The sequence below is a fragment of the Prionailurus bengalensis genome, chromosome A1 (genome assembly GCF_016509475.1).
Source record: "Prionailurus bengalensis isolate Pbe53 chromosome A1, Fcat_Pben_1.1_paternal_pri, whole genome shotgun sequence".
In the NCBI taxonomy this organism is placed as follows: domain Eukaryota; kingdom Metazoa; phylum Chordata; class Mammalia; order Carnivora; family Felidae; genus Prionailurus; species Prionailurus bengalensis.
Genome location: NC_057343.1, coordinates 63892105 through 63916799, shown reverse-complemented (window position 1 = coordinate 63916799; position 24695 = coordinate 63892105). Strand labels below are relative to the sequence as shown.

The 24695-nt window shown below is 40.6% G+C and overlaps 1 protein-coding gene across 1 annotated transcript in view; it reads right to left on the bottom strand.

The window, feature by feature from the left end:
• LOC122478811 overlaps positions 1-24695 on the bottom strand; it is a 51433-nt gene that overhangs the window by 4646 nt on the left and 22092 nt on the right. The window contains exons 2-3 of the mRNA XM_043572500.1: positions 23340-23986; positions 21497-21568 (exon numbers count right to left, since the gene is read on the bottom strand). Of these exons, the coding sequence (XP_043428435.1) occupies positions 21497-21568; positions 23340-23986 (719 nt within the window). The remainder of the gene's footprint in view (positions 1-21496; positions 21569-23339; positions 23987-24695) is intronic.

Sequence of the window (24695 nt, the reverse complement as noted above, 5' to 3'; positions counted from 1 at the left end):
AGGTCACAGCAGTCTGTTTAGATAGTGAAGTTAACCTTATTAATAACAGTATATGCCACAGATTGTTCCAAGTCACACTTCAGTATAAAATGGGTTCTAAGTTTTATCGGTTTGCTCAATACCTAAAAAAAGAGACATAGTTAGCATTACCACTATACTGGGCAGTCAGGTCATGAACACACTTTTGCCACAATGTGATTTTAAAGTATAGCAGACTTTGTATTTTACTTAGGCTCCAGATACTAGAAGAATTTTATATAGTGCAATGCTGTATCAATTATTAACCAAAGTGTGGTTTGTGGGTCATGTGAGATGACTTTAGATTGCAACCTAAGAATATTTTTTTACTTAAGTAGTTAGAAAATAATATTATGTGTTAAGCATAATATTTACCGCAGGTAAAACCATAATGCTGACTTTAAAAAATAAACATATTTAAGTAGGAATGTAATGGAATAAAATAAAATGATTAGGTAAATATTTTTTAAGTATTATATAGATATGCCAGAAATTGAGAGGGATTGAAAAATGATTAAAATTTGGGAAACACTGCATTGCCTCTAAACTTTTTACCTCTTTTGATTTTTAGTTCTAAAATTAATTGTATTCCTTTACTCTTTCAAAGTATATTTTCAAAGTCATCAAGTTAATGTCAGCAATTAAACTTTTTTGAAGAAATTGAAAGCATTTACTTATTTAAAAAATTTTTTTAACGTTTATTCATTTTTTTGAGAGACAGAGAGAGACAGAGCATAGGCAGGGGAGAGGCAGAGAGAGAGACTACACACACAGAATTTGAAGCAGGCTCCAGGCTCTGATCTGTCAGCACAGTGCCAGATGTGGGGCTTGAACTCACTGACCATGAGATCATGACCTGAGCTGAAGTTGGATGCTTAATCGACTAAATCACCCAGGTGCCCCAAAAGAATTTATTTTTAATTACTTGAATATTTTACTAAATGATTCAAAAACTACATTCTCCTACACAAAGGTTCTAGATCCAAACTTCTCTGAGTGTTATGATGTATTTAAAATCCAATCAGAATAATCTATTATTTATTTATGAAGTAAATAAATTGCATAATTATTTATTTATGTATGCATGAAACTCTGCTTCATATAAGAGTTTAATTTAGGGGGGCACCTGGGTGGCTCAATCGGTTAAGCATGAAATTCTTGATTTCAGCTCAGGTCATGATCTCACAGCTCATGAAATCGAGCACTGTGTTGGCCTCAGTGCCAACAGTGTGGAGCCTGGTAGGGATTCTCTCTCTCCCTCTCTCTCTAAATAAACATTTTAAAAAGCATTTAATTTTTGAAATGAGTATATTTTGATTTAGTTAATATAAGTGACCATCAACAATCATTGCTTACTTATATTGCTTATATTGTATGTTTTAAAGGTTTTGTATATATTTATATATACTTATATATTTTAAAAACATATTTTAGTATATCTATATACTAAAGGATTTTCATGTGTGGATGTATTCAGTTGTTATAGATTACACAGTAACTGAAATTAGTATCTACACTTTGATCAGTATTTGATCAGTGTTTTGATAATAGAAAATACTGATATGTTTTAATCATCACTTGTGTTTAGTATAAAACAGAACTAAGTCACTTAGTGCTTTTGGTGATGAGCAAAACTACTATTTGGTTATGAGATATTTTGCACACCTACAAAATAAATTAGAATTCTCCCATTCCATGCTTAGGGCCCTCCATATTTTCTGAATCCTCCCAAGATTATCAGCAATGAAAATGCATAATGTTTCATATTGTGGTCTGCCTCATTTGGTGTTAGTTACTACAGTTATTGCCTCTGTCTATATCTCACTGTGTGATTGACACCAAAAGCAATCTTGGGCTGGAGAAACAGATTCTTCTTATTTAGGTGCACCCTGGAAGGCGTTATAATTACATACTCAAGGGAACTTATGCTGAACACAATTTTACATTTACATTATGGACTCTGCCTGCAGGCAGTGACAGTAAAGAATAATGAGATGAAGCCAAAGATTTCTGCAAACTCTTCTCTCTGCAAAAAAATGGGGGGAGGGTAGACTCAAGGGAAAGAAATACTGTAAAATTTCCATGTCAGATAGAAGAAAAATAACATTTAATTTGAAAGGAATGTGAGAAAGAAGACTGTGTTAGGGAACAGGCTAGGCTGATGTAACAAAGAGACTGAAAATACATCAGCTCACAAAAACAAAACAAGAACGATAATTTTAGCTTTCTCTCAAGTATTAGTCCAGAGGCAAGCAGGCGATGCAAGGCAAGCAGAGGACTCCCCTGGACCACCTATTCAAAACTGGCTCACCAGACTGAGTCTTCAGTCAAGACCAAGGGATAAAAGAGAGAGGAGCACACACCTAATTATGTCAAGAGCAAGACTGGGAAGTCACATGTATTTCTTCCCTTTGCATCCCATTGTCAAGAACCCAACCTTACTTATCTACAAAGGAGATTGGAAAAATACAGTCTCTGGCTGGGCAAATACTCATCAAAAACTCGAGGAGTTTTACTATTAAAAGGAAAAATGGAGAAAGAATATTGGAAAACAGAAGTCTTGCCTTTGGCCTCCAGTGCCCAAGTGTCCACATGCACCAATCTTCCCAAACAGAAAGCACAGGTCCTCCCCAGGGAATTCAGCTCAAAGTTCATCTAGTTATTGTTCCCATTTCAAAATCTCCGATCTCCTAGTGGTGCTCATTTCTGTCCATCTGATTTGGAGACGGACCTTCAAGGACTAACAATTTACTATCTTACAGACAAGTTACTCGCACTCCAATACATCTCAATACAAAATGATGAAGATGAAGAGCTGCAATAAAAATTACCATTCTAAAAGCAAAGAATGGCAACACTGCAATCACTATGATGTATTCTTTCTGGCAGGAATTGAAAAGATTTCCTTACTAGACAATAAAGTAAATTCCTTGGTTAGGCTCTGGTTCTGACTTCTGAAATGAACTCATTTGTCCACTTGGCTCTCCATGGTCCCTGGCCTCACCCCTGAAAGATTCATTCTTCTCATTATCTACTGTGGTGTCTGCTTATGTAAGCCTGCGTCCAATCAGGAGAAAGAAAACATGCAGTAATTTGAACAAGAAGTGTTTAATATCAAGAATCACTGAGGCTCCTGGCTGGCTCAGTTGGTAGAACATTCAACACTTGATCTCAGGGGCCTGAGTTCGAGCCCCATGTTGGTGTAGAGTTTACTTGAAACATGAACAAATAAAATTTTTAAAAAATATATCAAGAATCACTAACTAAACAGGGGTTTGGAAGAATGAGGATTTGGCTAGTTAGGAGCAAGAACTCCAGAGAATATAGGAATAGGCTTAGATAAGTGCCTCAAGGAAGAAGCCCCCCAAGGACTGAGATCCAGGCCTTGTTAAAATTGTCAGCACAGCTCACTGAATGGTAGAGAAGTCACTGTGGGATTGACTCAGTGGAATTTGCCAGAAATCCACCTCCTGGTGTGCTAGGGATAGCTATTCATGGGGCTAGGTCTTGTCCTAGGTATTCCACTGTGAAATTGCTCAATGGAACTGTTGTTTCTGGGAGCTGCAGACAGTTATAAGTTGGAGGAGATGGGCAATGGAGAAGAGCCTGCCAAGTGAGCACCAGGATGAGAAAAGAACACCTCTTTCTCCTGCAGTCTGTCCTCAGCACCTTCTATCGACAAAGCTTAGTACTACACCAGTTATCAGGGAAAAATACTTAAAAAGGTGAGCTCCGTTTTTGTAGAACAGTCAATGATGGGTAAATTTGGAGGTGAAGGACATTAAGTTGATCATTGGACATATCTGAAGTGAGTTGTTGGGGATATTCCCCTCTGGAATGTTACAAAAACTAGCCTTGGTAACTTTGGGCTTCTTAGTGCAGGTGACAAGTTTGCGAGGGGGGGAGGCAGATAAAGGAGTTACTGTAATGGTGAATGTAATTCATCCTGATCACCACGAGCTAGAGTTGCTAGTACAAAATGAGGTGAGTGAAGAGTATATATTGAGCCCAGGGAATTCACTAGGGTGTCTCTTTGTGCCTCTATGCCTGTTGATCATGATGAATGGTAATTACAGCAACTGCAACCCAAATATGATATGGCAAGTAAGGGGTCAAAGTCTTTAGGGGTGAAGGCCTGGATAATCACACCAAGCAAGTGACCAACATCAGCTGAGATGCAAGCTGAGAGACAAGGAGATCAGGAAATCCAGAAAACGTGGTGGAAGAAGGAAATGATGAATATCAAAACAGAGGCAGGACTAGCTGCAGTAATAGGACCACACTTATTTCAGTAATGCTGTCATGTTAAGTGTGCTGAGATCATGACCAGGCATCATTTTACAGGAACTCTACAATGGATTGCAATTAATGCACGACACCAGCAGATCTGAGTGGGGCAAAGGGTGTGTGTGCTATTGGACATCTCTTGTGCACCATTTTAATCTCCTCGAAGACACCTCATGCTCCAGCTTCCAGTATGAAGTTGCTACAGCACTGCCTGTGTTCTCCTCTAGGATTTTGATGGTTTCCTGTCTCACATTTGGGTCTTTCATCCATTTTGAATTTATTTTTATGTACGGTGTAAGAGAGTGGTCCAGTTTTCCCAACAGCATTTGTTGAAGAGCCGGTCTTTTTTCCATTGGACATTCTTCCCTGCTTTGTCAAAAATTAGCTGACCATATAGTTGTGGGTCCATTGCTGGGTTTTCTATTCTGTTCCATTGATCTTTGTGTCTGTTTTTGTACCCATATATATCTGCTACCCAGAAGAATGGGGTGGTTAACACCCAGAAGCAATTTCAGCAGGAAATGAAAACCGATAAGAAAAACGAGTCCTCCTTTTCCCTCCCAAGGCAGACAGTTTTGGAATGCATTTTGTGAGGGTATTCTGAGGGTTTCATGGGATGGAACACCTGGGAATTTTAGTAGTGACCAACTTAACTCTTTTCCTGTTTTCACTCCCCTCTCCCTCATCCCCGCTCTGGGAGTCACTTCTACTTGCCTGTCAGCCTTTGTTTCAGCGCAGCCCCATTTGATGTCGAAGGCTCCACTCCAAAAGGATGTCTAGAAATCCAAGCTCCTTCACTCTGTTGCTTTCAACCCTAGAGTTCTATTCTACTTCTCTGCATAGCCAAAGTTGACTCACCAGCACCAGGTCCGTATTTCCTCTCAAGGATGGGAAAAGAGATAGAGGAAGATAAGCACATTGCTTTAAAGGAAGTAACCTGGAAGCTGCACCTATCACCTGTGTTTACTTATCATTAGCAAGAACTTACTCACTTAGCCACTCCTACTGCAAAGGAGCCAATAGTCTCTAGCTGGGTCCATTGGTGGGCTTTCTATTCTGTTCCATTGATCTATGTGTCTATTGTGTGCCAGTACCTGTATATATGCACTACCCAGAAGAGTGTGGCTCCTGGGAGCCACAGCCAGGTAAAACTTTGCTGATCCTGTTTCTAGATGTGGGGGGTGAGACAACAGATTTGGAGGTGGAATGAACAGTCTGCCACAAAAATAGAAAATGTAGTGATGTATGTTAAGAATCTTCTGAAAATATTCCCTTCACCACCAAGTAGAAATCTCTGGGATTATTGAGGCATAGAAATAAGCACCAATACTGCCCTTGCCTGGCACTAGTTCTGCCATTTCTCCCAACCAGCACACACTATATTTATTTGCCACTTGTTTTTCATTTTCCCTAAATTATCAACATCCACCTTTTGCCTGTTCACTTCTTTGAGAACTTTGTGATGTCTTTTGTTATGACTTTTTTTTTTAATTAAAAAAAAATTCCTTTAACGTTTATTTTTGAAAGAGAGACAGAGCATGAGTGGGGGAAGGGCAGAGAGAAAGGAAGACACAGAATCTGAAGCCGGCTCCGAGGCTCTAAGCTGTCAGCACAGAGCCCAACACAGGGCTCGAACCCATGAACTGCAAGATCATGGAGCTGAAGTCGGACGCTCAACCAACTGAGCTACCCAGGCAACCCTATGATTGCTTTTTATATTAAGAACAGTACTTCTATTTCTCTTTTGTTATTATTTATTTCCTTTTTTTATTTCAGACATTTTCTTTAGTGTAGGTTTGTATTTTACCTATTTTTGAGTTCTTGTATATAATGGCTGTCGGAGGCCTATTTATTTTGCTCCACTGATTTGTCTTGATTATTACCAGTGTGTCTCACTTTATTAGTCTAACTTCATAAAACATTCAGTGCCTCCTATGTTTCCCGTGTTGTTCACCTTTTTCCCATCTTCACACCTGTTTGTTCTTCCAGATGGATACTGGAATTATTTTTGCCAGATCCAAAAGTAAATTCCACTGAGTTTTTATTGGAGCAGTGTTAGCTCAATAATGCAGTATGGGAAGACTGATATATTGCTGTTTTTCTCATAGAAACCTGGCTCGCATTGTTTATACAACTTTTCTTTTATGAATCTCAGTGAAGTTTAAATTTTCTACCTTTCACTTTCCATATCTAAAGATTTTTTTTCTAAATGTTTTCTACTGTTTGTACTGTTTTTTAGCCTTTAAAATTGCTTTGTAGCATAAATATGCTAGTATCTAGGAAAACCATTGGTTTTTATATCTTTTGTGTTAAATAACTTCATTGAAATCTCTCATTAGTCCAATTTTTCTTTTTTTTAGTTCTAGTAATTTTTCCACTGATTTTCTTTGGGTTTCCCAGGAAGACAATCATTTTGAAGGCTGATAATGATAATTTTGCCTCCACTTGTCCAATAGTTAGGCCAATTACTTCTGTGTTCTATTTTTTTCATTGAGTTCATTAAACACTACCAAAGCAGAGCTAAGTCACAGTGGTGACAGCAACCATTTTAATATACTATTACATTTGTTATGTTATTTGCATTATATTTATGTAGTTATCTTGCATCTGTCATAAGTGAGATTACCGTCTATTAGATTTAGTATTTTTCTCAGATGTTAGTGCTAACTTGAAGAAATGCATTAGGAAGACTTTTACCTTTCCTCTGTTGTTTCAGAGTTTATAATAGCATTGGAATTGGCTCAGCCTCAGAAATTTAAAATAACTCAATACCCCCAATTCTCTAGGCTCAAAGTCTTTGAGGGGTGTAGTTCAGTTACATTTTAAAATATTTCTTGGTTATTAATCCATTAACAATTTATGTGTTTTGGTATCGTTTTTGGTAGTATTTTTTTTTTTTTGGAAAATCATTGATTGTACCAGGGTTATCAATTTTTAGCATAAAATCCACATGTAATTTTTATTTTTTTCTCCTAAAACTAGGGGCTTAAAATCCAAACCAAAAAAATAAAAGTGCAGGAAAATAAAAAATCACTGAAAAAAAATCTCACCACTTGGATAACATTGTGATGGACATTTTCCATGTATTTCTCAGTCTTTCCAGTGACAGTCCTTTATACCACTCTTTGCATAATTTTCATAGAAATTATACTTATCTTTTTTTGTGATTATAATAAAAATGTGGTCATTCTACAAAATTTGGGAAAGGTAAAAACTCAGATATTAAAATTGCCCTAGATTTGTCTGTTTGGCAGTAGGTAATGTTAATACTTTGCTGCTATTCCCTTACATCCTGTTAGCATAATTATCATAGTGATACACTGGTCTGAAAGGCAGTGCAGCAGTTAAGGGAACTGGCTCTAGAACTAGACTGTTTCGATTAAAATTCTGGCTCCTCCATTTATCAGCTTTGTGAATGGGGTCAACTGCATAGCTTCCCTGCCTCAGTTCCTTCATCTATGAAATGGGAACAGTAATTACAGCAGTTAGCTCATAGTGTTACTGTCAGGATTAAATAGATACCCAGTGCCTGACACTTGAGAATTGTTAGTTGCCACTATCTGTAACTAAACATAAAGACATTCACAAGTCCTCTATGAAGGATGAAGAACTGAATAAATTGTCTAAAGCAAAATTACTCAAGCCACTCAACATAAATCTTAAGGTTATTAAGAAATAATGTCTCAAGGTTCTGCACAAGGCAATGCAGCACATCATCGTGCCCTATGCAGTTCTGCAGCATAACAGCCTGGCTTGTTCATTACTACATCGTTTCAGCAAAGAGACTAAATAAATGAGTAGGGATGGAGTGGCTATAACTCCCCTTCCTTACTGTGGAGGTCAAAGTTCAGAGAATAAGGAGGCATAGCAGGTCCTTTTGCTTTTTTCAGCAGTGTCCACTTTATCCCACCAGTTCTGTACTGTGGGCTCACAGGTTAGTGTCTGTGGTGGTCGCAACTCCCACCTCACTTCCGTAACTACCGCCTACTTTTTTCTAATCTACTTGCTCTCTTACACGATTCTAGACCAAACTTTTCCAATAATGCTTTCTTAATATCTTCGGCCTCTAATCCCATGGACACATGTAGCAATAATGAATTTCAGCCACAAATTCCAGGATAGGGAGGGGCTTTTTCCACATTGAGTTTTGGATATTAGACCATATTTGCCACTGTTGGGCTGTCTCTTATTCATGACTGAAGGCCTTTTCAAGCACGACACTCTCAAGCAAGCAGGATCCTTCTGACACTTCCAGGCCTCCTTACATGCACAGGAATCATTCTGCTGCTCTCTCATGCCACAGTTAGTCGTGAGAAATCTGGTGAGAATTCTCAGGCCTGTCACCTGAGTGAGGTGGCAAACCTGGCTGTCACATTCCCAGTGTGTCTGGACTTTCTGTTTACCTCCTACCTCGGGCCCGCCCTCATGAAACCAGGGGTAAGCCATGGTGTTTCTGCAATCTCTGCTCCCTTCAACCCCAGCTATCCACATTCCAAGGAATCTTTCCTGGTCGTGAAATACAAGAAGCTTTTCTTTGACATCATTATGCAATATATTTTTTTAAATCATTATGCAATCTTTTAAACACAGTTACTCGGGGATGGGTTCACGAGATTAAAAAATACTTAAAAGGCCTTTATTTAATCTCAGATTAAGATGGCAGCAGGACATATTAGACACCATGTTAAGTCCAGGAACTTTGAAGCTGAAATGACTAGGAAATAGGAGATGGTTCAACAAATAGGCAGTTAATTCTGAAGTAAGTTAATGAATCTGATAGAAAATAATCTTGATCTTAGTCATCTGTTTCAAAATATACTATTTTTTTAAAATAATACTTTTGCCTCTGAGTTTTCCATATGAATGACAAGCATCCAATTGAAACTAGAAATGTATTTTACGTTGATAGTTCCTCAAATACTTAAAATTTTTTAAGGATGGGTTAATGAGTATTAGACAAAACCCTTAACCATGTATCATTGATGATGGAAAAATGATAGATGAAAAGGGAGGGAAAGAGGAAAAAAAAGGAAAAGAGGGAAAGAGAAAAAAGAAAGGGGAAGAGAAAAAGAGAAAGAAAGGGAGGTAGTAAGAGACAGGGGGAGGGAAGAAAGAGAGGGAGAAAAAAGAATGCAGGACTAGAGCTCCAACAATTCCTGGAACAAAAACTCCTACTAAAGATCTAGGAAGAGTAAAGGTCTGCTGTCATCAAATATATTTTCTAAAATTCAGCTTTTTCATTTTATCCTGTATGGTCATCTCAGTGATAAAATTTGCCAGGCAATTGCTTAACTCCACTTCAGTTTACCTTTGCAAACAAAGTTACTGGGTCAACATAAAAAATTCAAACAGTTTCAAAAGTGGGACATTTTGAAAGCATTTTGTTTGCTAACACAAATATACCTTATGGTTAACTATTTAGTAGAAATTGATCACCTCGAATTTGGCCCAATTATTCAATGAGTTTAAGACAAAACTGTGTCAGGAGAACATAGATTATTAAATCATGGTTAAAGTGTAAAATCAACCAGTGGTCTCAAGCTTTTCTTCAGAGTCTTAGTAGCACATACTGTCTTTAGCATTGTATTTTTAAAAAGTGGACAAAGGTCAAGACTAAGTTATTCTCAGTTACTTAAAATACAATAGTATTTATATAACATGCTTATTTAATTTCTGCAATGTAACCTCACTAAATTCACCATTTTAAGAGGGCAAAACACTTCTATAGTGGTGAGAAGTCTCAAATTCAAAATCAGAAACTTATTCTCTGTTAGTAGCATCAATCATGACCAAATGGTTTCACTGGGCACTAAACTGCACATTCCAGCTTTGGCTGGAGAAATCTGGAAAATACTAGATTCTTCATATTAAACAAGGAGAAACATACCAAGACCAAATCAGTGAAACACTTGATTACTGTATTTATGCATGCTAAACTAGACAGAGTTAATTACCTAAATGCTATAAATACCTATATGCCAAATGCACACACGGTATCAGTCACTGTCCCTGAGCTCAGGGAGCACTTACTTGCTCAGGGTTTTATTTAGTACCAGTTACTTCCTCATTTGACTAATTCTAATTTACACATGTTAAGTTTATCCCAGAATCACTGATGTCTTCTTGAAGACACACCAGTTATCAATGTATACTTTCATAAACACTTGTCAGTTCATTGAGCAGTTTACTGCCCAAGGACTCCAGTGATCTGGGAGAACAGTACTGAAAGTAAAAAAAAAATAAAAAAATAAATAAAAAATAAAAAAGTGGTTCTGACGTCATGGACCCATTTCCTAAATTACAAAGCAGGAAAAGTGAGTTAACTTCTGTCTGAAATCTCTTCTGAACCCTTTTTATCACATTATGACACATCAGTAAAGCCCTCAGAAGCCACCAGGTCACGACACATCACATATGAAGTCCTGGCCCTTAGCCCTGCCATTTACAGACTGTCTTTTTTCTATCCTCTACGTCAAACCAAGCACAATCTTGACTCTGGACAAAATTTGGCATCAGATGAAGAACGTTAGGATAGTGTGGAAATCTGCCATAAATCAGAAAATACACTAATTGTAAAATTATATTTGGGAGTGATCTTTGATTCATTCAACAGATATTTACTGAATGTCTATTTTGCACTCATCTTGGGGAATACAAAATAAGATCTGCTTGTTGTTTTCAAGGAGCACACGTATACTAGCAGATGTTATTGCCAGGCCAGAGAGCAGTAAGGTAAGGGCCAGGACTTACCTCTGAGCATGACCAAACCATCACCTGCCTCACTTCCTATGGCTACAAATAACCAAAGCTTACAGGTTTATAAAAATTAACTGTTTGAGTTAAAACACAAACTACTTAAAAGTGTTTTCTGAGAATTTCTGTTAAAATCATCTTGCTTTTGTTTCCTTCTTTCATGTCTTTAGCTTTGTGGGTTGTTTTCTTAAGCACATTCCCTAGTAATTTCAAAGTTTAGTGTTTTTATTCTGCTGGTTGATGCTTTGAAATAAAAGTAACAATCAAACATTTTCTGTACTCTAATTAAACCAAAAGATAAATTGTTTATTTACCTTCTACCTGTCTCCAGTGGCTGATTTCCTACTTTTTGCCAATTTTGAGGTTTTACAGCCCAATGCTCTCTTCATATTCTGTCTCTTCACTTCTTACAGTAGTTCTTTAATGTGTACATGTTTTATTGGCTAATAAATATTTATTTCATGGTTTTATCATCCTGGAACTCTTTCCTTAAATAATCGGTTAGTAGACTGATGCAGTCCTACAATTTTTTTCCAGAATGGGTTTGTGAGAAATATACTATGAACTCTTTTCATCTGATAAAATCTTTGTTTTACTCAGACAAGAGTGACAATGGGGTAGTTACTGTATTTCTGAATAATCATGTTCTCTTTGAACCTCTATAAACTGACATTTAAATACTGCAGAGGAAAATTCTTAAGACAGTCTGAGGTCTATTTTTTCTCACCAAAATTTTAAAAGTATTTTCCTTAATTCATCAACTTAAGCTCAGTCTGAATAAAATCCAAAGTAGTTACACAGGCCTGGGACTATTACAATGCCCAAAAGTGACATGGGCGATTCATGGTAGGCAGAGTGGTCCTCTTCAAATAACCCCACTCTAATTCCTGGAACCTACCAATAGTATACATGGTAAAGAATTAGGGCTGCTAATCAGTTGACCTTAGAATAAGATTACTTGGGAATATCTGGGTGGGCCCCATGTCCTTAAATCACAAGGGTCTTTAAAAGTGGAAGAGGGAGGCAGAAGGTCAGATGGAGACTTGATGACAGAGGTCAGTATAATGCAACATGTGGACTTGGCCCACAACTGCTGGATCTGAGGTGGAAAAGGGTCTAAGAACCAAGGAGAGCTGAGCTCTAGAGGATGGAAAAGGCAATGGATCCTGTCCTACAGCCTCCAGAAACACAGTCCTGCTAACACCTTAATTTTAACTGAGACCCACTTTGAGACCCCTGACCTACATAACTATAATAAATCTGTGTTGTGCTTTAAATGAAACAAGTGGTAGAGTTGGAGACCTGAGTAGGGTAATGACTAACATTTAAACTGAGACCTAGGGGCGCCTGGGTGGCGCAGTCGGTTAAGCCTCCGACTTCAGCCAGGTCACAATCTCGAGGTCCGTGAGTTTGAGCCCCGCGTCAGGCTCTGGGCTGATGGCTCAGAGCCTGGAGCCTGTTTCCGATTCTGTGTCTCCCTCTCTCTGCCCCTCCCCCGTTCATGCTCTGTCTCTCTCTGTCCCAAAAATAAATAAACGTTGAAAAAAAAATTTTTTTTTAAATAAATAAACTGAGACCTAGAAGCAACTCAATCAGCCAAGCCACATGCAGGTGAAGGACATTGTAGGCCTGCTAAAGAAGGTCTGCCTCTTGCACACGTGCTCAAGGGGTCATCTTACCTGATAATTCTCTGCCTTTCTTCTCCCACCCCTCCCCTTACTGAAATCCCACTGTTTGGAGGCAGCAAGGATGTACTCACAATTATTCTTCCCTTCTGCTAGGCATCCTGTGTGCTTCTGGGATGGAAAGCTGTCACTCCCGTTCCCAATCGGGTGCAAAAGGATCAGATCTGAACATGATTTTATCCCTCAGACGACCTAAAGTGGGTCTCACACCAAAATTTGTTCAAACTGAGCAAAGCTTAAAAAACAAAAAACCCATTTTGAGGGTGGGGCAGATTCGGATTTGTTCCAGGCTTCACGTGGACTGGTACCATTAGAACAGGTATTTACCTTGCTGACCAAGGTGGGAAAATTAAAGACAATTTGCCTATATTGCTAATGGGAGAAGCTAGTACTTGAACCGGGAAGTCTCCCTCTTAAATACTACCCTGGGGCTCCTTAAGTAGGTACTTAATTTCTCAACCAGTTAGCCAGTACCACCTGTGATTTTAGAAGTCTTCCAGAGTCTACAGCATATTTCTGGGGTGCACAAACTAAATGAATTTACAGACATGTGTGAGAAAATCGCTTGCCATTACCAATTTCTGTATGTTGTTTCCTAAAACTAACCCGAGAAGGTACCTGGTTTTCCTTCAGCAACTCTACCATGACCCTTCTTATACCACAAATATCCCTGAGATATTGGTTTTACTGATGCTATGTCCCAGGGTGTCAAAAAGACAACTCAAAATTTCATCAAAGCTCAGTAAACCAGCGTAAAGACTTCTTTGTATTCCTGACACCTTCTGCTGGTGGTGAAACTTAAGACTTAGAAAATTAGAACACCATATGGTATTTTGGTAAGCATGGTGACATTTTCTGAATGCTAAATTGTTTGATAAACAAAAAGGGGGGGGGATTTAAAATTGGAGAACAGAGAACAGGGACTAAAAAACCATTACAAGACAGAGCCTTATTTCATTCAGGCAACAAAATCCTGCTGAGAACTAACCTGTCACTAAAAGCCTCTCATCAAGGTTACCTTCCTCGGCACCACTTTGGTGAGCACTCCTTTAACCTGGTAGCCTGAACATCAGTTGCTCATTCTGTGAGATTGTGAAGTTCAACATTTACTTCCATCACCAAAACACTGCCACACAAAGGGAACACAGAAGGGAAGGTTTTCTATTTTCTTAAAGCTTCAGACACTTTAAGATCTTCTTTGTTCCTGAATGATTACTAGATCCTGTAATCTTTTGCTTTCGTTTCCCACTTCATACTACTCTAATCCTTTCCAACAGACATTTGCTAGATTATCATTAATGTAGTTTACAATGATTACCTTTATGTCCATTATGGACTAACAGACAAATGTCTTGTTTTGCCTGTGAACTTCTACGGAGCCTCTCATTTAAGCAGTCATATTCACCTGTGGGCACTTCCACTCACTTATGCAAGACATATTAGGTGTTCTATGTGCTGAGTACTGTTCCAGGTGTTGACTATGCATCAATACACTTACAAATCCCTGCCTTCACAGAGCATCCTAGAAGGGAGTGGGTGGGCAAATGATTTTCAAGAGAAGACACTAATTCAAGTTTGGGAAAGGGCCCCAGATCCTGCATTTCTAACAAAATCCCAAGTGAGGCCACTAGTCCCCTATCAGGAAAAGTGACCCAGCGAGTGAAAATCAACGTAGTTACGAGGGGGCGCCTGGGTGGCTCAGTCAGTTTGAGCAGGACTTCAGCTCAGGTCATGATTCCATGGTTCACAAGCTCGAGCCCCACATCAGGCTGTGCAGACAGCTGAGAGCCTAGAGCCTGCTTCAGATTCTGCCTCCCTCTCTCTCCTCCCCTCCCCTCTCAAAAATAAACATAAAAAAATGTAGTTGAGAACTAGTTTCATCTACTATTTGTGCAGACTGGAAACAGTTATCATGTGGCCATATGAAAGGGTTTTTCCAAGCTAAGGGAAGAGCAAGCGCAAAGTCCATGAAGAAAGCCATCAGGATGCTCGGAGAGTTGAGTAAGGATGAAGGGAGGCAGAGCACTTTAAGGTCTTTGCACAAAGATGATTAATGAATGAGCTGGGGGCTTAAGTTCCACATTTTAAAAGTAGCCTCTACAATGTTATCATTAACAGTAAAGAATAGAATTCATTCAGAAATGTTCAGAAAATGAATGGCAGAAACTACATCTTTTCCATGTAAACCTAGAATTTTATAGATCAAAGAACATGAGATGGCACAAATTTGACAATTCTTTGGAGGGCTAGGAAATCATTTGTCAAGAATGATCTGTAGACCAGTGTGAATACAAACTTCAACCCCCAAGGAGATCCAAAAACAACTCCATAGTTGGCTTATCACTGGGGCAGAAAGGGGTTACTATTTACTACATAGAGTTGGAAGGAAAATCCTATGGATTCAGAAGCAAATGTAAGATTGGCACCAGCTAAAAGGCTTATGCCAAGCAAAAAAGCCATAAAACCTGTATGAAACACAAAATGTATTCTCTATTCCTATTTAGTCTCACCTCCATACAAATTCCAAGGTACTGCTTTGATGTGCTGCATTCATATGGCTCATCATGTTCTTACAATACATAGACCAAAACCAACCAGTTTCTCAAAATGCTGGTCTTCCTAGCATCCAGCCCTACTCGCTTTCTAGACTGTTATACACCTGAATTCATGTTTTTATTTTGAAAACCCACCTGTGGTTAAGAACCTGATCTCAACATGTAACCACTCTAAATTCCAGTAGTGTTCACTGAACATGGCCCTTGCATTGAATCTGTTGAGGAATGTAACTGGACTTTTAAGGTACCTAATAGTTCAAGAAGCATACATCCTCAACCTGAATATTAAGTAATTTTCATCCACTCTTGCCAGTCCCAGCTTCCTGTATGTCTATATTCCCATACAAATAACACCTCAACCAAGTAAAGGAAAATGATTCCTTTAATCAGTGGAACTTAAGAACCTTTTAATGTCTTTAGGTCTTTTAGTCTAAGTTCAAGTGAACATTATAGTTTCTGTAACAATTTCATAGAATACATACATCTTATAAACAAGCATGTAAACAGGTATGTACTCATCTTCTTTTACTAAGCGTACATACTCTTAAGTTTAGGCATGCAGTTATTAATAATGGAAACATTGCACTGAATATATTTGGCACCACTTGCCATCAACCCCAGGATTTTTTGTTTTTACCTCTATGCCATAGATACTTGCCCCATTAATGACTAAACCTGTATTTACATTGCCAATTTAGTTACTTTTTCAAGTACTCAAAACTGCACAGGGATGGGATTTCTGCTTTTAGAATTGCTTTACTGGCCACAAGCAAAATATCTTAAAAATCTTAAATTTCATCTTATTATAAAAACACTACAATTTGGACAAACTGCTGAAGATCTTAATTTGGTTTAAGTATAATACAAACCCATTAAAAAACATTCAACCCTGTCATCAAATATTTAGATATTTACTAAAAAGCAGTTTAAGACTACACACTTTGGCTTCCTCTCTTAAATTTCAATGTATCAATAGGTCAAAAACAAAAACAAAACTATTAACATGTGGACAAGACCCCAATAAGCACAAAATAAAGATGCTTCCTACTTAAATTAACAAGTTAACTAGCTGGATTTTAAGTGCCTATGATCTGTGATTGGAAAAAAAAAATGTACTTGGGAGCCCCGAGCAGAATTTAATATACTAGGAACCCAAATCTCCAAATCAAGCAAATTCAAATGTGATTTAAGCATTGTCAGATTCAAAATAGTAGAGGATAACCTTTTTTTTTTTTAATCGACTAATTGACCTGGGTTTTAATCCAGACTCCACTGGTCTTATATCTTTGCAAATAAATACTGTTGATCTCACTTCCTCATCTGTAAAACTAAGACACAAATGCTGCCATAGATACTACAAATGCTTTAGTAAACAAATAGAGGCAGTACAATCACCTCAGGACCCGTCTCCACTTCCCAACTACCTTAAATTGATAAGCAAAGATGTTTGGATCAATTTATAATAACAAACAACACCAGAGAAACTGCCACAACTAAGAATGACCTTAAAATTTTTATTTTAATATGCTCATTCTGGACAATTTCTTAACAGTCTTAAAATATGGAATTTTATTTGTTTACATTAAATGCACCAAACAACTCAAACAGCATGACTAAATTGCAAATACAGAAGTAGGCCTCTGAATGCTATGCCTGCTCAAATTACTGGAAAGAGAATTAAGCCTTAACAATTTTCCTACTGTCTTAAAATTCATGGGATACATCCATCTGAGTTATCCTTTAAAACTCTTGAGGAATATTACATCTGGAACTGAACTTATAAAAACAGAAAACTATATTAATTCAGACTTTAAAAACAATGTAGGCTAAACAACCTCTAAGGCAAAGGATAATCTGCAAAGACTCAAGTAGACATGATGATCTTATTTTTAGTTGGACACCAAATACTGGCCTTTGTATACTTGTGCTCTCCTTACCTTTACTACTCAGCCCAAAGGCTAGTTTTCTAATGCTAGACAACTACACCATAGTTGTCAACTTCTAACAGAACAATATTTCACTAAATACATAATAAGCTTTCACATAACACTGAATTGTTCTCCAGGCAATTGCAGGTTGCATTTTGTCAGGAATCATTCTGTAGGGCTCTTCAAACTACAGGGAAAAACCCAACTCTGGCTTGTTCTGTTTAGACTGGTCTGCCTGTAAAATGAAGATCTCAAAGTTTTTAGTAAAATCACCACTACTTTGCAGTTTTGAAAATTCATAAAGCTGTTAAGTGCTTTCCTTTTAAACACAGGCTAAGAATCATACATGTATAACATGCAAAAAAATAGAAAAACTTATTTTTCCTGAAAATAATCTTAAAGCTATCAAAACTCAAGCAATAGTACCCTAATACTCAATTCTTAACAAGGTTAAAATACAAAAAAGGTTAGAGCCTCCCCCCTCCCCGGTCAATTAGAGAGAAGGCAGGCAATTATGAGCTATAATCAAGGTGTTCAAATTATTTGTATCTCAAAATGGCTAATTATATTTAGATGGCTTTTTGTTAGTGCTACTTGAAAACTATGTTGTAGGGGCGCCTGGGTGGCGCAGTCGGTTAAGCATCCGACTTCAGCCAGGTCATGATCTCGCGGTCCGTGAGTTCAAGCCCCGCGTCAGGCTCTGGGCTGATGGCTCAGAGCCTGGAGCCTGTTTCTGATTCTGTGTCTCCCTCTCTCTCTGCCCCTCCCCCGTTCATGCTCTGTCTCTGTCCCCCCCCAAAAAATAAATAAACGTTGAAAAAAACAAAACAAAACAAAAAAACAACAACAAAAAAACTATGTTGTATTGTTTAAGAAAATCTTAACAGAATCATGAACATAAACTTTGCCACGCATTTTAAAACCAGAAACAAATAAAATGCAATTCCAAGTGAACTCTAGACAACCTCAGCCCTACTGCCAACCTCACAAGAAAACACCCACCAAACAAGTTAATAAATGTGTGTGTTAAGTCTAGTTACAGTCCAATTGAGTTCTGAACACAAACACTACAAAGGTTCAGCATCTAGGGAGAAAAGTTAACCATTTAAGATTTTATTTAAAATCTGACTTCCATTTTAGCATGTAAAGAAATCCTCTAAATGTCTTATCACTATTCTATGTTAAATAGTAATGCTAAAAGCTTTAAAATGAAATTATATGGTTTGGTGGAATAAACATCACTTTTTTCACTAATCACCATGGCACATCTTTCTGGAGACTACTATAACCCATGCTAACCTTATGGGGCTTTAAAAACATTTAAAGCAGTATTTGTCATTAAATGATCAAAACAAAACCACTTTAAGGTTTTCAATTCAAAAGGTTTAAGAACTCAAAGGACAATTAGATCCTCATTTTATTAATTGTTGCACAATTCTTTGTATTTTCTCTCTGAAAAGTTACCTTTTAATAATCACTCCAGAACTATGAAACTCTTACCTTTCTATTCAGGGATCCATGATTAAACTCTAAGTTTCTTTAAAAAGGGATACATTAGCAGTTAAGCTTTCCATGTTCAGATTTTACATAATCTATTTTATAACACGGTGTAATAAATAAGTTATGGCAAATTTACTCCATATTACAGCTTTCCTTCAAAATTTAGCTTGGATCCAATTTTAACAACGGATCCTTTAAAATCTGATTATTCTCAAGTTAACCCACATTCTTCTACAAGGTGAAAACACAGGCTAGACACAAACACATGAAAGAAAAGGCAGAAATGTTGAATAAAATACTGTTACTGCCACTTCTTAGGTTCCACTCCAGTGACTTGAAGTCACATATGCCTAGACCAACTATCAATGCTGCAAAAGTCCGGTTTATGAAGGGAGAAGTACTAATAGTATTACAGCATTAGAGAAAACCTAACTTCAGACTCCCAGCCTACACTCTTGGCATGAGACATGTCCACACACACACATACTTGTCACTCTGCTTAGCATCAGTGTGTCTTCTTTTTAACTCCTGTTTTTTAAGTTCCAGAAAGTTAACAACAGTCTAAGGACCACTAACTGTTTATACAGCACAGATAATTACTAAGAAAACTAGTATGTAACCAGTTAACAGTTATACATTAAGAACACCAGTACTGGTAATACAGTATTTGATTACTAGAAACAAGACAACCTCCCCTCCCCAAATGTCAATTAACATGCTTAAAAAGCACAACTTTCTTAATACATTGCTTTAAACAGAGTATTTTCACCAAATTTAAATAAACAATGCACAAGCAATGCAATTATTAACTTTTGGATGAAGACAGTGCAAATACCAACTCTAAAAAAGCAAAAAGGCATCTCCCAACTTCACAAATTATCATACGTTTATTAAAATAAATTTCCTTCACAGACACGATTAAAATCAAATACTTAATAAATCTATTCCAATATAGTAAAAACTTACAATCCTGACATGCAACCTCAGAATGTTTTAGCACAAAATTATGACAAAACTTCAGTTTAAGAAACAGAAAGCTGTATAGATGAATTTCAAAATTAAAATTACAAAGGTTTTAAAAATACTTTACATTTCTGGAACGTTTAAAGTGGAAGTCGCATCTTCAGTAATATTTAATTTTCAAAATCTTCTGGTCACAATCCCCACCAAACTCAACAGGCCGGGACAAGTGCAATACCATACAGAAACACAGCATTGCAACCGATCCCAACCTGTGTAGAAAGGGGTTTGATTTTCCCTTACTTTTCTACAGACTTTTCACTACCACAGTCAGTTTTGCATGGATTTGCACAGCAGAATATCACACAGCTGGATGCAAACCTGCAAAACTAACCATAGAAGAGTGTTCAGTAACTGGACAGTTTGACTGGGCGACAGGCCGAGGCTGGAGTTCTACAGCTAGCAGTACTTTAAGTGCTCATAATGCAGTAGATAACTAAACACTACCTGCACTATAAGCACTTTAGTGCTACAGAAGCTGTCACATCAGATACACCAGGCAGATTCTACATCGACACAATAAAAGTACACAAAATTAGTAAAAATCACTTGAAGGAAATAGCAGGCCACCATCAGTTTTGCATAGATTTGCACAACTACATTCTTCTTGTAGTGCAACTATGCAAAACTAACAGAGGACTGCAAACAAAAAGTATTAAAACACCTATATACTTGCTTGGCTTGGATTATTGGATGAAAACATAACTTCTTATGCCAGAAGGAGCACTTAGGGCAGTAGATGCTAATCTACTTCACTATCTGCACTAGATGCACCTTAGAACAAAAAGCACTCAACACCAGCAGGCCCTGCACTTTAAAGCCCACCTTGGCTTCCCGAGGCAGCTGTCACCATAATGCTACAAGTGCCTTCACTGCAGTAGATGCACATATCACTACCTGCACTGTAAGCACTTTGACATTATTCTGACTGGTCACAATCTTCAGTCTCACAAGGTGATGTTCTCTTTATTCCTGCTAAATTTGAAATAAATAATTAGAAGAACACCTCAAACTTTTAAGGGCTAGAAAACATACAAAATTCAGCATAATTCCTAATGGGGAAGAGAAAATGAGTTTATCTCAAACCTGCGAATTTCATTCACAAGCACATTTACACCTTAAAAGTAGAAAAAAAATCTTTTTCACAAGACAATCTTAACCATCTAATACTGTCAAAGAAATTGGTGGCTCTTCCTTTACCTGGAGGTTCCCAAAGACATACTCAAAAAAAAAAAAAAATCAAGATTAGACTGCATATGAGAATTAACAGGGCAATTTGATTCATACATATACCTTTTTAGAGGAAATCTTCATATCCACGTGGCAAAACATTTTTTCTTCTGGCTTCCAATTAGCAAATACTTGGCAAATCAATTAACAAAATTACCTTTCAGACTACATTCCAAGTGTTATTAGCTTGTTATAGAACTTAAATATCCTGTTTAAATTGTTTTGAACCTTGAAAACTTACTCCAAATTAGATCTACTTTATCACCCAACTTAAAGCAGTTCTAAAATTACATTTTATAAACTGCATACCAGTTTCCAAAGATTTTTATGGTATTTGCATTGTACTTTAACTTAAAAATTAGCTGGCCACAGAGTTAATTTTTTAGAAAAGGTAAGTGAACAAAATACAAGATACCTATTTCACTATTTGAAAACCCAATCCCATTTTACTCAAATGATTAAAATAAAAAAAAATTGTTTTAAAGAAAAAGTTAACCGAAAAGAATTAGAATACACTTACCCACTAGGGAAAACTTTCTTCTTGCAAGTATCCTTAGAAAAGCTTTTGGTGCAGTTAGGTCCACGTGTATGACTGGGTTGGGGGGTGGGGAGACAGGGATAAAAGACAAACATATTTGCTGAAAATTATTATCACCCTCCAAACCCATACTTAAATTTAAATTTGCTTATTTCTAACGATCTTGTATCAATTAGTTACATTCATTTACCAAAACGAGGATTACATAGCCAAGCAACACTGGCAATGTTTAAAAGACCAACAATGTATAGAAGTGTAAACGTGTAAGAGAATAAAGTTGAAAAACCCACAGGTATTAAATTCATGTCTTATTTAAAAAGATCCTGAAATACTCCAGTATGATCCACAGCAATCCTTTACTGTACAGTTCTAATGAGAGGGAAAAGCAGCAGCAGCAAAGGGACTATTCTTTACCACCCCTCCCCCATCCAAGACCTCGTGGCTGCAAGCCGGGATAAAGAGTTGTTTCCTCAAGTGATGTGGTCGGATGGCATGTTGGTAATTTTTTCTTTTGGCGATACTGCTGGAAAGAGTCTGCCTTCTCCAGTTCCCGTCCCCTTTGCTCCGGCTAAGGAGTAGAAAAGGGAGCAGGAACGCTCGAGACTGCAAAGTGCCCGCCTCGCTCATGGAGCCCGGGCCGGCAGCACATGTCGCACAAGGGGGTGCATGGCCCTGCGGTTTCGCGAGCGGCCGCCAGGGGGCGGTGGGTCAGAGTCGGGCCCTGCCGGACGCGGCAACCCCCCCACCCCGTTTCCCGGCGGCAGCCGCGCGGCGACCGGCGGCGCCGAGGCCCGAGCGCGGCGGGGACGCGGGCGCGCCGCCCCTCCTTTGTGTCCCCCGCCCCCCCCCCAGCCCGGCCCAGAGGGGCGGGGGCTCCGCGACTGCGGTGCCCGTCGCACGCGGCCCGAGGCCTAAGCCGGGAACAATCGGCGGCGGCGCGCAGTCGCCGCCATGTCCCCCGCCCTCACCCCCGCGCAGCCCGCCCCGCAGGAATATGGCGGCGCGGCCGCCGCTCCCGCCGAGCCGGGCCGGCCCTCCCGCGCCGCGCTCCCCGCCAGCGGGCGGGCAAAGGCGGCTCCACGCCGTCACCGAGGCCGGCCAGGGCCTGCTCCGCGGGCCACGGCCCGGGAAGTTGCGAGCCCCACCCGGGACTGCCCACGCGGGTTAACAAAGCCCACGCGGAGTGGGGGTGGCGTCCAGGCCGCGCCGCCCCGAGCTCCCGCGCCCTCCGCCCACCCTCGCGCGTACAAAGTTTGGGGGCCCGCGGGCTCCCGCCCACGCCACGCCGCCCGCCAGCGCGCAGGTACCTCGTGGGCGCGCCCCCTCCCGGCCCGCGGCCTGCCCCATGTGCCGCTGCCGCCGCCGCTTTGTTCTGGAGGCGCTTTAACTCTCGCCCCCAGGAGAAACTTTCCCTTCCCGGGGACCCCGCGCCCCGCGTGCACCCCGAGCCCTGGAAGGGGCGCGGGCCTCGCGCGTACCCTCCCTGAGGGGCCATTGTGTGCGCCGCGCGCCCACCCGCCCGCCGGGGCCGGCCCAGGCAGGGTCCGCGCGGGTCCCGGGCGCGGCCGCCTCGCGCACGCCGCCCCCTCCCACCCTCCCTTCCCCGGCCCTGCCCTGCCCCTCCGCCAGCCCGCAAGCAAGCGAGGGGGCAGCGAGTCGCCGCTGCCACACGCAGGGGCGGCCAACGGCCCGAGACCCGCCCGGCCCCCGGCCACGCCGCCGCCGCCACGCTACCCCGGGCCATTCCGCCCCGCCCGCCCTCCCTCCGGACTGGGGCCGCACACAACAGGTTTCACTCACTCGGCGGAGGGGCGGGCAGACTCACCAGGAGGAGTAGCCGCCACCATCTTCGCCTCGCCCGCCGCGGGCTCTCGCTCCCGCCTCCCCACCCGCCTCCGCTTTACTACGACCGGAGGCCCCAGGCCGGGGGTGCGGCCGGCCGAGCGGCCGGCCCCGCCAAGGAGCTTCGCGAGGGGCGCGAGCCGCGACTACGCGGCGGGGGTCGTCCCCACCCCCTCGGCCTCGCCCGAGGGCGCGAAGTGGCGCGAAGGCGCAGGTCGGGCGGCGACGGCAGCACCTCGAAGGGCCATGTGGGTGAATGAAGGGCGGCGGCTCCCGCCTCAACGTAAATACGGACAAGCCCCACTCCCTCATTAGCATAAAAAACAAAGTACTTCCGACCTCCCCGCCCGCCCGCCAATCACCGCAGGCCCCGCCCACGGCGGCTCGGCTCGGTGGCCGGGAGAGCGGGAGCTGGGAGCCGCTCGCGGCGCAGCGCTGCTTTTCCCCGGCCGCGCTTCCCCGCCGCCCGCCCACCGCCGCCCGCCTCGCGGAGCGCCTCGCCCGGACACCTCGCGCCACGCCTCCGGCACGCCCTCCGTTAACAAGCTCTGCGCGCGTGCAGACCCCCGCGAGCCGCACACCCTCCTGGAAGCGCACGCTTCCTGCGGCTTCCTGAGAGCTCTGCTCTCCCTGGGACTCGACGTGTACGCGATGTGATTACTGTTTATTACTTTCCTTGCCCACGATGGGTCTCGGTGGTAATTAGGGGCCTGCTTCATGCCAACATGAACCAAAGAAAAATAAAACCCAGTGACTTACTCTCACATTGAAACCGGATTACTGCGTGCACAGATCGTTTTAGAAGAGATAAATGCATTACACCCGGGACTCATGAATGCACACATCGTTGAAGTGTTTCCTTAACCCGGCCGTGTGTAAACCAAAACGCATGCCCGAGCAGAGGTTTCGCAGCTGCAGTACCTGATCCTCCTCTCATACCCCGCTGCACTTAGTAAGAACACTTGGCTCCCCTGTGCAAATAGTAGAGCTCGGAAAGAACCTCATCAACAACCATAAAGCTGAGAAAAGGAGCCCACTCAGGAGCACATCCTTCTACACATTGTGGTTTAGGAAATTCCAGAATTCTCGGAAACAATTGTCAAAAGAAGTGAGGTTTCATAACATTTACTACAAATACAGTAATTTTAAATTGGTTTTAAATAATCCAGTAAGTATTTGGTGGAAAGCACATAACCACTATTTCGTGATTTTACAAGCCAACTGGAAACACCATATTACCAGAAGATGTCTATAATGTCCAAATGTTAAAATATTCGACATTCAAATTTGATGATATTGCTAATATTTACTATCTTTATGACTCATTTTGTCATGCTTT